Consider the following 14,801-nt stretch of genomic DNA (forward strand, 5'->3'; position numbering starts at 1 on the left):
TGCATGATGGCATCGGCATTATTTCCTGCTGTGGCTAATGACAGCGCCTCGAGCTTAACCTCGGGATCATTCTCAAGTTCGTATCTGATTTCCGGTTTTCTCGGCCAGTACTCCTCAGGTAGAGACAAAAAAGAGAGACCATCAATCCATCTGCATTCTTTTAACATGTCTTCAACAGGTATGCCTCTTGTAGCATCATCTGCTGGATTCCATTTTGATCGTACATGTTTCTACTGGGCCTTCTCCGTGACTTCATGTATAGCTGAAATCCTGTTGGCAACAAGGGTATGCAAACGTTTCTCTAGGTTGGCGATGTACTTGACCACACTCATACTGTCCGTCCAGAACACGGATTCTTCAAGTGGGACACCAATTTCACTCTTGATTGTCTGGTCTGCTCTTGTCGCCATGACTGCTGCACAGAGTTCTAGCCTTGGGACCATTAGCTGTTTGAGAGGGGCCAGACGACCCTTGCCACAAACAAAAGAACATCTGGCATTACCTTCATTATCTACTAACAGTAGGTACGTCACAACTACATAAGCTACTTGTGCGGCGTCACAGAAGTGATGGAGATGCGATGAGGTGGCACAACCCAGGCCCCCGGGTCTGTAGCAGCGAGGAACATTGAAGTGTCATAGTGATTTCAAATCTTCAAGCCAGCAAAACCACTTGTGAAGGTTTTGCTTGGTGATGTCTTCATCCCAGTTCTTCTTCCGCCTGCTTTCGTCTTGGAAAATGAGCTTGGCTTTGATGGTGAATGGGCAGATGAATCCCAGAGGGTCATACACCGAGCGTACCACTGCTCGTAAGCCCTTTTTTGACGCCGGTCGGGTGGGAACCTGAACTTTTGCTGCAAACTGGTCTCCATTTAGGTCCCACATGACTCCCAAGGCTCTCTCCGTGGGTAGGTCTTCACATCCCAGGTTCACTTCCTTCACTCCAGCATGTCGACTTTCAAATGGTATTGTGTTGAGGACCTCTTTGTCGTTGCTGATCCATTTTGTGAGTTTGAAACCTTCCAGGGATAGAAGATGTCGCAACTGCCGAGATATTATAATTGCTTCTTTGGGTTCAGTTACTGACAGGAGCACGTAGTCTTCATAGAAATTTGATTTCGCTCTATTTGCGGCATCTGAGAACACATTTCCGAAGTCTTGGAAGGTCCGTTGCAGAGCATAGGCCGCGCACGAGGGACGCCACACTCATCCGAAGAGATGCACTGTCATCTTACATGTCATTGGCGTTTGTGTCAAATCTCCACCTTCCCACCAGAGAAATCGTAAAGCGTCTCTGTGCTCGGGGTTTACCTTCACTTGATGGAACATTGCTTCGATGTCGGCCATCAGGGCGATCGGCTCTTGTCTAAGCCGCATGAGTACTCCAATCAATTTGTTGTTGAGGTCTGGTCCTTGGAGCTCTTGGTTGTTGAGTGAAGTCTTCGTGAAGGCTGCTGCACAATCGAAGACTATCCGTACCTTGTCTGGTTTGTTGGGGTTTAGTACTGGGTGATGAGGCAGGTACCTGCTACTTCCACCAGACTTCGATAATTGCCATTAGTGGCACCCTTTCGGCGAAGCCTTCGTTGAATGACTTTTCCATCTCCACCTTGTACCGGAGTCTCAACCTTGTGTCCTTCGATAGGCGTTTCCTTAGTCCCAGTAGGAGACGCTCGGCGAGCGCTTTGTTGTCAGGTAGACAGGGCGGTTGACGTCGGAATGGAATTGGGAGTGTCCCTCCACTGTCTGTCCAGTCGACGACCAAAGCTTGATGACCCGTTTATCCTCTACCGATTATGGGGAGCCATCTCCCGGGGTCTGGTGTAAAGCTTCGACTTCCCAGAAGCGCTTCACCTGCTCTTCCAAACGAGTTTTTTCTGTAGAGGCGGTCAGCATGGAACATTCCGTTGTAAACCTGTGAGTTAAATTGCCAATCAGGGGCCCATTAATCGTCCAACCCAATCTTGTCCTTATTGCAAAAGGTGCTCCATCCGGCCCCGTCCGACACTCGAGGGGAGTCAGGGCATCTGGGCAATCTTGTCCAATCAGTAACTCTGCAACTCGTCTGTTTGGTGATAGTGGAGCAAGTCCTCGAAGATGTCCACAAGCATCTATGTCTAGGGCTGTAGCTGTTGAGTTTTCTAAAGAAGGTGGCAGTCTGTCAAGTACTAGTACCTTAGGAAGGGATATGGGGCACTTCGCTCTCCGGGTGTTAATGCCTCTTACTTCCAGATCTACTTCTTTGGTGTTACATTGTTCCCCTTGGGTTAACGTTTTATGAAGAGTGATGTTGGTTTCCCTCATATTCTTAGTCTTTCGACCAGTCTTTTGGCACAGTAAGACCGGTCGCTGCCTGTGTCCAGTAGCGCCGTGTTTCTCTCCGACCCTGTGAACCCCTTTTTCATTACTTGCACTTCTAGTAGTGGAAGCGCGACCTTGTCTTGGCTTAGTCATTGATCTCGCCCTCTTACAGTAGTACCCACGTAATTCACATATGTACTCTCTTCTTGCCTGTTGTCGTCTTGGTCGAACCGCCTCAGCTGATTGCCTTGGTCATCTTCTTGGGGCTCTCTCTTTCTATTCTTCCTTCCTCCGGTTCCACCACTCTGTTCTCTATCTTCGAGGTCACAGCGTTCTCTCTTGAATCCTCAGCCTTCCTTAACGTCAGCATCTACCCTACTCGATTTTATGATCTGGCGGCTGCTCCCACTTGCCTTCCTTGGCGGCACGCCTGTCCCTTCCTTTGGCAGGTGGAGCCATCTTGAATGTGCCTTACCACACCCGTCGATGTCGCATTGGCGGAAGCCAGACATACAGTTGCTAGCTTGGTGCCGGACCCTTAAGCACAAGAAGCAATAGCCCAACTCGTTGACTGTATCCTTTTTTCCATCTTTGTTAACTTCCGGAAGTTTGAGCATTGTGGCAGCCGATGAGGGCCATGACAAAGTGGACAATCTTGTTCTCCCACGTTGTTGGTTACAAGAGATATGGTTTGTTTGCTAGATCGGTCTTTTCCCTCGTACCTCAAGCTAGTGTATCGAGTATGCGCCCTTTTTGCCCCCTTCGCTCTGCTCTGTATGAACTGCCAGATGTCCCTTATTTTCATATGGCCATATCTCTTTGGAGGGTGATCGAGGACTGCAATCTCATACCTTTCTTGTAAACGACCAGGAAGCCTTTCAATTATGCCTTTCTTTACGAGGAGATGCTCGAGGGTTTCTTGTGAGTCCATGGACTCGAAGCTGCAAATGCACACCTGAAGTTCGTCGGCCAAATCCTGCAGGCCCTCGCCGTTGGTTATTTTGACAGGTGGTCCGTTGATCAGGTTCATCAATAACTCTTCGATATGGGCGTCCTCATCTCCATACTGGTCCTTCAGGGTGCTCAGGGCCTTTCCATAGCCCTCAGAGGACTTCATCCTGGTGAATGGGTTCAGAACATTCCGAATACTACTTGAACACGAGTGGATTAACATTTGAAGTTTCTCCGAATCTGGGGCAGCGGAGGTTCCCACAAATCTCTTGAAGCTATTCATATTGTAACCGCCAATCAGACGGTTAGAGGGTGAATAATACTTCTCACGTCGTACACGAACATTATAATTCGGTCATACCTGTTGAATACAATTCATTTAGTATTTCAAATAAGTCATACATAGGCACTCTTACATAAATGTTTAATCCAATATATATATGGCTATGTAATTAGTCTAATCTTAACACAAAAACAATGACACAGTCTACCTATGTACACAATAAGTACTAGTTAAACTTACGTGTTGAAAGTCTAGAGAGAAGCCAGGGTAGGTGTTGACTCTAAGATATGGGTAGCTATACTGAAATGCTCACCCTATAGCCTGGCCCCTTGGCTGGTCAGCTATGGCTGAGTCAGGTGATTATAATTATACATAAACAAACTCCCTTCACACCCTCCAACCTCCTTCTGGGCCTCTCATCTTCAACCATCTCAACACTCTACATTGCATACGGGCACGCACGCCCAATAAACATGACATGAGTCACAGCCTAACATAACATTTGTATATATGTTATCATAATTATGTACCGCTTGCGGTAACACATATAGTCCCAATATTCACCACGGCTCTCCCCCTTGAAAGTAGGGATGCGTGCATTTTGCATGTTGTAGGATGACAACATATCCTTCAGTGAAGTTGAGGTGTTGCCGGATTCTTCCTTGACGCCGTACTTCTCTCTACTTTCAGGCTGCTCCATTTCAACTCGTTGCACCTCTTCGTCTTTGTCGGTCGATTCCTCGCGGCCCTTGGGGCGTCCAGTCATCCCAGTGGGAGACTTGCCAAGAGTCGCCCCTGATGTTGTCTTCAGCTTGGTTTGATCATTCCCTTCGTCCAAACGCCATGCTGTGTTCCCTTTTGCAAAATACGCTTCCAGCATTTCAGTCACAGTTCGTCGCACTTCTGCCATTATGTTAGATCCGGGATTTTGGTCAGGTGCTGAACATTCAGACTCAGGCAGAGGGTGGCCCCTTTCAGCTTCTGTGGCCGTAACATCGTGGTCCTTCAGCCCCGGAGGGACAACTTCTGCCTGTGGGTCTCAGTTCACATTTCCCTTTCGTTGCTCTGGATCCATTTCCACTACCTCTGGTCCTCTTATTGACAATTATTTGCGGCTCCAGTTAGGTCTCAAAGTTTGTTCAATGAACCACTGCTCACTGACTGTATTTTCGTTCGGTGGTTTGGCTCGCTGTTTGTATGTAGGTTTGACAATAGTAGTGGCTCGCTGCTTGTATGTAGGTTTGACAATAGTAGGACACTGTTGGTTGCTTATGGTGTTACAAGTGACACTTCACTGCCGGTTACTTACGGTGTTACAAGTGAATCACTGTAGGTTGCTTATGGCTACAAGTGGATCACTGCAGGTTGTTTACGGTGTCACAAATTGAAGTGATATTAAGTCAATTTAATCACACTTACCTTGTAATTCGCTGAGTTTGTTATTTGTTACCTCAAACCCGGTCAGCTGCCCGTTATGATCATTGGTGCACACACACACGTATAATCACTGGGAGGGTGGGCTTGCCTGTCCAGAATGAACAATAACAGCCTGTCCGCTCGGACCGAAACTTTACGACGCTGTCCGAGTGTAGTGAATATTCGTTCACTGGGTGCGCGGGCTGGCTCGTTGCGAACAAACGCTCACAGCACCGTACGCTTGAACCGAAACTTTATGACAACCCCTCAGATATTTGAACAATTCATTCAAACATACGGCACTGTCTTCCGCGCCGATGTCCCACCCACTGTGGGTGGGTGGCTGACTGACGATCTACGTTGTCCCACGCTGAACTCCTGGCGTTGGTGACATGTCCTGTGTTCCTTTTTTTCTCCTGGTAGTTGAGTATTCCCTTCGACGGCCTCCCGTACTTGTTTGACTGTAAACGCCTTAATTAAGGACGTTCAGGTCACGGGCAAGTAGATGGGAATGATTGAAACCCGTTTTTTGACGCATTCAATATTTATTGATGTGGTCAAAACCTGCAGACAACAAGGCGTTCATTTGTATTACATGGTTGTAAAGGCCTGGGATTTAGGGATAGAAATCCCTTACCAGACTAATCAGGATCTTAATAAAGGAATGTCAAGGACCATGGTTTTCGGAGGAATAACAAACAACAGTTTGAGATTGACATCTCTTTACTATAAAAATATAACACAAAACTGTGACACCACTCAACAAACATCAAATAATTACGGGAGTCAAACAATTAATGCAGTCAATAGTTAATGGAGTTAAACAATTAAGGGAAGCAAACAATTAAAGTAATCGAACAATTAATGGGAGTCAGCAAGTAATGGAATCAAACAATTAATGGGAGTCAACAATTGATAGAATCGAATAATAAAGGGGAGTCAGCAATAAATGGAATCAAACAGCCATAGAATCAAACAATGAACAGATATTTCCTACGGCAGTGGCCCTGGAGGAAGGTTCTGGAACACGGTGATCCACACTCAGGGTAGGGAAGCGTCCATCCAACTCCACAATCAAGCGACAGCGGACGAAACACCAGGGCACAGACGGTGGAGAGGAGCTGGCGGTCGTGGCAGCAGCGGTAGTGGTTGATGTCCAGAGAAATGACAGTCGATAGATGAAGGCCTGGGAAAACAGCCCAGAGTCCAGGACCTATGATGAGATCACAGCCAGAATTTGACGAAGGGTAGCTAGATAGTGACTGTATGGCGGCTGGGGTGAATCTGCCTGTGACACAAGTAGTCGCTGCTGTTCTCATCTCTGTCCAACCTCCCCCACGTGTTGGTCGCACCAGCAAACGAGAGAGTTAGCAGCGGTAACGAGCAGGAAGATCGTTTCCGCCCTTACAATGGTGATCTATCTGATACATAATGAGTTAGTCTCACACAATTTATCTTAATTATTATTGATTATTGAGCACAATGACATGCTACAAAGTTCATAACTCTATTAATCTTAGCTACACTTCATTCCGCATTGTCTTATTGCTCTAGATAACGCAGGAACGAGTGGGTATAATTAGTCCATAATATTTCAGTACTGAGGGGTATGTCATCACTTTGGTTGTACTTACAAGTGTGGGTCAATGCCAACCAGTATGGTGTTCCAAGGGAAGAAAGTACTGTGTAAATTGTTCCAGCACAAAAAACTCGGCCAGGATTGGGAGTTGTTGTTCACCACTGCTAGCAAAGGGCTGGTCCTCAGAGTGTCACTCGAGGGGGCAGTCTCCTAGAGTCCAGGCGGCCACGCCGCCTTTTAAACCATACATTTAGCAGAGTCAGGACCTCTCGTCCGTAAACACCGCCAGTACTCACACGCCAGCGCTGACACCAGCGGCGATAACATTCCAGACGGTGGCAGCACTTACGCCAGTGGCGATGACGCTCCCGGCGGTGGTAGCACTTACGCCTGTGGCGATGATACTCCCGGTGGTAAAGACCGCCCCCCACCCTCCCAGCCGCCCCATCTGGCGAGGTAATAGGTCGCGTGGGGGGGGAGGGCGATCTGCGTCATGAGAGCCATGCTACCCTCTCAGCGCTTACACCAGTGGTGATGACACTCCCGGTGGTAAACACCGCCCACCTCCCCAGCCGCCACATCTGGCACGTGGTGGGGGGGGAGGCACGTGGTCGCAGGCTGAGATCTAATGTTTTGTTCGGGTAAGGCAGCAAAACGTAAGCACTGACGCCAGTGATAATAAGCCAGTGGCGATAACAGGATGAGTTACTTACTGTGGGAAGTGTATCCATTTCATGTTTGTGTCCGGGAGTCATTGTCTAGTTACGTCGATATAATGATGTATTAATGTGTCCATATCATTCGGTTAACTACTTAGCAGCTGTAACTAGAACTGTGTTTAGAAGTTTGCCCCTAAGAATAAATAATACGGTTAAATAACTAATCGGCCACGCTACCAACTTTCCTCACTTTACAATCCTACAACTATAAATTCTAACTTTACTTGTACTGCTTACTTTACTCTCATCAAACAGGTGTGAAAATGTGAGACAGGTATGAGTGTGAGAGTGTGAGAGTGTGAGAGACAAGTGTGAGAGTGTAAGAAACAGGTGTGAGAGTGTAAGATACAGGCATAAGAATATGAGAGCCAGGTGTGAGAATGCGAGAGACAGATGTGAGAGTGAGGGAGACAGGTGTGAGAATGAGAGAGACAGGTGTGTGAGTGTGAGACAGGTGTGAGAGTGTGAGACATGTGAGTGTAGGAGACAGGTGTCAGAATGAGACACAGGTGTGAGAGCGTGAGAAACAGGTGTAAGAGTGTGAGAGACATGTGTGAGAGTGTAATAGACAGGTGTGAGAGTGCGAGAGACAAGTATGAGTGTCAGACACAGGTGTGAGAGTGTGATACAGGTGTGAGAGTGTTAGAGACAGGAGTGGAAATGTGAGAGACAGGTATGAGTGTGAGAGATAAGTGCGAGAGTGTGAGAGACATGTGTGAGAGTGTAAGAGACAGGTGTGAGAATGTGAGACATTGGTGAGATTGTAAGAGACAGGTGTAAGAATGTAAAACAGGTATAAGAGTGTGACACACAGATGTGAGAGTGAGACAGGTGTAGGAGTGTGAAATAGGTGAAAGTGTGTGAGACAGGTGTACGAGTGTGAGACAGAGGCATAAGAGTTCTGGCAATCTACTGGGTGTCTTGACTGGGCGACTTAGGGTGGTCCTGATTTTGGGGCAAAAAACAAAATTTGCCAATATTTTGTCACAGACCGTGTCAAAAGTTTTCAATTGGGGTAAAAACATTGCCTGTAAAATATTTTTTAAATATCTTAATAATTAAAGGTTGCTCAAGTCAAATGAAATTTAACAATATTATGCCTATGCTTAATGTTCATAACACATCATTTCCTAGCCCCCAAGCCTGGGCCCCCCCCCACTTAGTCTAAGTGGGTATTAGCTGCTCAAGGCAGGGGTCGCATGAGGACCAGTCTCACTCTTTGTCGCCCAGTAAGGTCTGCTTGAGGGCATTAGGGAATGATTTCCTGTGGTCAGCAACTGCCTGCAGTAGATACTGCAGTTGCTGTTCGTCCTTGGTGATGCGGCCTGAGAAATCTTGGACTAAGGCTACTCCTCTTTCTGCATGATCATTGATCACAGACAAAGCTTGTACACTGGCTTTTGCATTTTGGAAGCCAGGATCATCTTTCCACTGTTCTACTGGGAGGGCCAGGAAATCTGTATTCAAGTTGAGCTTTTTGAAAAATGACTTTGTGTTCTTTGTCGTGAAATCATATAGGTTCTTCACTTGGAGTGTGTCTGGATTGATTGTAACCCGTTTGACATGCTTTTCTTCTCCAATAACGATGTTCAAAGCTTCCAACATGCGGTCCTTCACTGCTGGGAGAACATCGTCATCAAAGAAGGCCAATGCAACCAACTCTTCTGACAAGTACCAGAGGTGTCTCATCATTTTGTGGAAAGTTGCCTTTGATATGGCATCGCTAATGGTACTGTAGTCTTGTAGAGCTTTAAACAACATCAGACCTCCTTTTGGTGCCTTTGCAGCAAGTGGAGCAATTGTCCAAGCCTTCACATATATTCGGGCAAAGAAAATGCACAAATATCTTAGTCCTCTGTTCTCCTTTGGAGTAAGCTTAAACTGAGAACGGAAGAACCACACTTTGAAGAAATAAATGGTCTTTGCCATCCATCATGCTTGGTGCATTGCACCAGGAGCAGAAAATCGTACTCCCCGAGAAGGTGATGTGCAAAGGAAGATGGAGGCCAGCTCTAGCAGCTCTCGATAATCATCTCGTAGCTGTGTCTCCAATAGAGCCTTCTCAATGAAGTTGGTTAGATCGTCCCTAACAGCTCTGACCGATTTTTCTGCCAGATCGTCGGTGGAGGAGTCTTCAAACTTCTGCTTGTCAATTTGTTCCCATTTGGCTTGGAATCTTCGAAACAGGTGTATGTCAGGAGCAACTGAGTGCCCCATTACAGCTTCAAAAGCAGATCCAGCTACAAGTTCTAGTACATGGTGGCGGCAGGCAAAATATAGCAAATCACGACCCAGCAACTGCTCAATTTTGACACACGCACCCTTGTGGTGACCAGTATTTGAGCTTGTTGTATCAAAACACATGCCATGCACGATGTCTGCAATGTGCCATTGCTGCAAAGCCTTCATAACAGCTTTTGCTTGTTCATCACCGGTACCAGAGGGAAGTTTTGGAAATTGCAAGAAGTTGGGAGGTGCCATTGCCTGAGACAAGAACTGGGAGTCTGTCAACATGGCCCCCATGCCCCGTCAAATCAGGCATCAATTTACCATCCCAGTGAACAATTAAAACTGACTCTGGTTTGAAGTTTGAAAGGATTTCAGCTGCCCTGTTACTGCGATGATGCTGACGTTTCCTCCTGATGCTTGATCGATTCAGAATCAATTCACTGACATCATGGCCCAGACTCCGAGCAGTTTGGGTGACAATGTGCATGGCCATTCTATCTGAGGACTTGGTCCGATCTAATGCTGCAGAAAGTTCTGGAGTTAGAACTTCTTTTCGCCCACGCTGCTTTGCAGTAGGTGCAGTTTGAAGTGCTGATGGGCCAGGAACTGGGTTGGATTCCTCAGAAGAAGACGTACTACTGCTGTCCAAGACAACGATGGCCTGGCATTTTTTTGGCTTCTTCCTCTACACTGTCTGCAGCCAACTTCCTTTTCATTGCTTTCTTGAGGGTATTTTCTCGTCGTTTCTGTCTTTTCAGGAATACTTTGTCAAGAAATGACATTGCCCCACGACGCCCTTTTTCTCGTTACGCTATTAAGAAACCCTTATCCTCCTGAACTGTCATCATATTCAAAGTATTCACATGTGCAATGTCAAAGAGATCTTCAAATGTATCAGTGAACTCTTTCTCTTTCTGCTTTTGAGTTTCTGTCTTTCTTGAAGAGTTCTTTTTCAAACTACTCCACTTGTCAAACATTTTGTGCACTTGATTCACACAATCTGGTTTGTAGTGTGTGGGAATGTTTGCTTTTGTCCAAAATAGAAGAACTTTGTCTGTGACTTCCCCAGCTGCCACTCTGATGGGTTTTTTTCTGTATGCGATGCAGGCTTAAAAAATACTGTAACATTTGCCTGTTTGAAGGTAACTTAGCTCCTGTAATGTCATCACATAATGTCTTTATCAAATACACATTTTCTCGTGTTTTTACTCCTGCATTAGCCATCTTGACCTGAGGAATAAAGAAATTAACTATTAATATAAATTAATAATAGAATATTCTGCAGAACTGTTTCTAATTTCCCCAATCATCAATCACGACCAGCAAAAACTCACCACAATCGTGCCAAATGTGACGCACTAGTGGTGGGCGTAATCGGCTACAAAGTAATCGACTACATCGATTACTTAATTTTTGACAGCTTTGAGCAACCTCTACATATTAATATACTTAAAAATAACTCTACACACAATGTTTTTGTCCTAAATGGACACTTTTAACAGGGTCTGTGGTAAAAATTCCTAAGTTGAAAAATAAGGACCACGCCTCGGAGGCGTGGGCATTAGGGCGATTGCATATCTTTTATGCTGATTACTGTCTTTGGGAATGGTGTGTTTGCTGCCTAAGGCACTGGTGCACAGCTTATTGGTATGGAGTAAAAATGAGTTTTGAGGTTTTCCAGCCTGTATAGGGAAGTAATCATAATGTGAACTGTCCAGACCACATAGATGTGACATGCGAAGATAAAGGAAAAAATACAGGATATCAAAAAATCATAGTAAAAAAAAGTTTTATTTGATGTCAGACTTTGTAGAAAGGTTTAGCAATGTTTAGATCAGCAAGAATAGTTCTTCCAACGTTGTCAGAGAAATTGAAGTGTAAAGTCGGGGAGTAAGCGAGTCTGTAGCGGAACTGCTGGAATGTAGATTTGTTATTTAAGATATTTGATTTGCATGTGTTTGACACATTCATTGGTTGATAAATTGACGGAGAGCAGAGCCATGGGTAATAGCTTTCGGTAGCTCAGAAACAGTTATGCATTGGATAGATTTATATGTCAAATTTCAAACGTATATAAATGGTTTCAAAGAAATTACACGGATTTAAGTAAGTATTAATAATTGTTTTCATTGACTATGAACACGTGCTGTTTATACCATATATGCACCAGACATGGGGTTGATTATGATAATTAATCAAATTATAATAATCCATGGCATTGATTATGTATTCATAATCATATCATAATATATTTTTTCTGAAAATTATATAATCATAATCTAATAAAAACTTAATTAGATTAATAATCATAATCAAACATTTAAAGAGTAATAAGCAATTATTACAATATGATTATTGTATCCTAATTAAACTTATATACTGCATTCACAGATGAAAATCATTATGTTATGTTGTGTTCAGAGATGGCGAAGTACTATTATCTTAATTTCGTACCCTGTAGTAGCCTATGTCAATTTTATTGATTCCCCATTGGTACAGAAATTAAAACAAAATTTACTTAATATAAGTTGCTGCAGTATATGTGCTACAATCACCCTTAAAAGGGTTTCCATTAAATTAATAATTGATTCATCAATTTTAAATAAAATGTTAGTACCAATGTTATTAACAGTACAGTATATTACTTTTCTGTCTAATGAGCATGTTGTCACTGCATCCACTATTTTTCCCAAAGCTCATGTAGGAAGGTATGTATAGTCAGGAAAGATGTTGCCCTTACACGCAGTCTATTTGATTATGTAAATGAGACGAGAGGTTGATTTATGTATTTGATTTGCATCACCTCAATTGCAAAATCAAATTATGAAAATAATGTTATAAGCATTACATTACAAAATAAATTTTTACATAATGAAAATGATTCAATGTAGCAGAAATAACTTGACTTACTGTACTTGGCATTAACAGTTTTGGTAATTATAATGGTGATTAGAATGTGAATATGAATTATTTATAGAATACATTGATGTTTTCTTTATAGCTAATTCAGTATTGATTGCATGTATAATCAGGAATCAGAAAGTAGACTGCTGTGTTAAATTTAGTCAATATAATTTCTTTAACAATATATATAGAATGTTATAGCCATAAACCATAGTTTATGTAAATATGACTCAGATTTGTTTATGAATTAAATTTCCTGAACGTGAATGAAAAATGTTATTGATCATAAGAGTAGCTATACTAAATAAAAACAATAAATAATCGTATTGCTGCAATTTTATTTGCATAATAAAAAGGTAATTTAATACTTATTGCTTACTACACTACGATACCTAGTGAATTTTTCACCAATATAAAGGACCGTAATGAAAATTTAAAAATATGACAATTATAATCAAATGCAAAAGAATAATCAAATAATAATTGACATTTACAATATATGTAATCACAATAAAATCATAATCAAATAAAAAAATCACATTCAAATCATAATCAAACAAATTTTAAGCTCTGTAATCATAATCAAATCATAATAAAAAAGATAATCATAGTCAAATCATAATAAAAAACTAATTATGATGATCTTTATACAGTACATGCAAGTTGTGTTTACATACACTGACATAAACCCCAACTGGTATAAGCGATTCAGCACTGTATTAATATTAGTGGTGAATGAAATGTAGAGGTAGCAAGGAAATAATAGAAAATACTGTATAATAGTGAAAACAGAGAAGTAATAAGGATAGGCAAGTAGTGGTTACAGGGAAGTAATACAGATATTTAAGTGGTAGGAGGGATATTATAATGAAATAGTGGTAGAAGGGAATTAAATTGAATTGAAACAGTTTATTTAGCCAGAAAAAACACAGATACAGAGTGGATAATAATAACAATATTATCATGGCTGAGACGGTTGAGAACCGGAGGTCTCTTGTAGGCACCTGATATATACTGTACATTTATCTCAAGGAAGTATTATGTAACATTTAGTAACACCTGGAATAGTGCACATAGCATGGTGGTAATAAGAACGTCTCAGAATGTTACCACGGTTATCACTTCGATATATTTATTTGTTTTATTTATTGATTTATTTTTTTATATTTTTTTTTATATTAGAAATATATACATAAATTACAGTGGAACTGACAAAATATTTATAGTGGGTAAGCAGTGCAACATGGGTTGTCCAGTATTAAGGTTGAACAAGAAGACAGAGCTGTCAGGATTATGTTTAGTTGGCAAAATTATTTATTTCAATGGTAATTTCTTATCTATTTACATGATAATTTCCGATAAAACGGTTTTGATGGTACAATAAAAGCAGGTATATATAGTAGGTATTACAAGAAATATTAATACTTAGACAATATATATTTTTTAAGAGATGATTTAAAGGAAGGGAGTGTAGTCTTTGCTCGGATGGGTGGGGGTAAGTTGTTCCACACATTCACGCCACGATATTTTAAGGAGATCTAGGACTGCGAGGAGCGCAAGGGAGGTGGTCTTAGTAGCTCTGGGTGCCTCAAGTTGTATCTCTGGGTGCCTCAAGTTGTATCTCTGGTTATTCCGGAACTGGAAATGATTGTTGTCAAGCAAGTGATTGACAGATTTGTAAACAAAGAGCGGTAGGTGTTAATATTCCCGAATTTTAACATTTTCAATTTAGCAAATTATTCGTTTGTGTGATCTGTTTTTTTTTCAAGTAGGTCATTGTCCGTACAACTCTCTTTAGTGCAGTAACCAGGGATTGTGTTTTTGAAGAGCCAGAGTCCCCCATAGTGTGTGACAGTGTATCAAGTGTTGGTAAACAAGACCATGATAAATTTCTTTCATTGCTGTGAGAGTGAGTGACAGTCGAGTGTGAAACATGATACCGCACTGTTTATTGACTTTACTGTGAATGGCTTGTATGTGGTTTCTCCAGTTAAGTTGCTCATCAACAATAACTCCGAGGAATTTAATCTAGGGGAAAGTTTTTCCTTCTGTGAAAGATCGTGTAGTTGGTTTTCTCAAGGTTTAAGGTTAGTTTACTACGTATTACCCAGGTCCAGACTTTAGTCAATTCAGTGTTCATAGTTCTCATCAAGGAATGGAGGTCTAAGTTGCTGGCATAGACATTACTATCGTCTTCAAATAAGTTGTATTCTATGAGTGTGCTGGCGTGCACTATGTCGTTTATGTATAACAAAAACAGTACTGGACCGAGAATGAAACCTTGGGGGACGCCATACAAGATTGGCGAGGAGTGTTTATTATAGCAGACATACTGCTTCCTGTCGGACAGATATGGGGTAAACCAATTGTGGGATAGGCCCCTCACGCCGTAATGTTCAAGCTTTGAAAGGAGGATGGTA

General features: G+C 42.6%; 1 protein-coding gene across 1 annotated transcript; it reads right to left on the reverse strand.

Moving 5' to 3' along the window:
- Window positions 1-230: 230 nt before the first annotated feature.
- LOC121873051 lies at window positions 231-1,376 on the reverse strand. The gene is made up of 3 exons (XM_042376366.1): window positions 1,235-1,376; window positions 673-1,135; window positions 231-609 (listed from the first exon to the last, which is right to left on the reverse strand). Exons 1-3 carry the CDS (start codon window positions 1,374-1,376, stop codon window positions 231-233), a joined length of 984 nt encoding a protein of 327 aa, XP_042232300.1.
- Between the last annotated feature and the right edge of the window lie 13,425 nt (window positions 1,377-14,801).

Source organism: Homarus americanus, unplaced genomic scaffold (genome assembly GCF_018991925.1).
Source record: "Homarus americanus isolate GMGI-L3 unplaced genomic scaffold, GMGI_Hamer_2.0 scaffold11022, whole genome shotgun sequence".
NCBI classification, from domain to species: Eukaryota; Metazoa; Arthropoda; class Malacostraca; order Decapoda; family Nephropidae; genus Homarus; species Homarus americanus.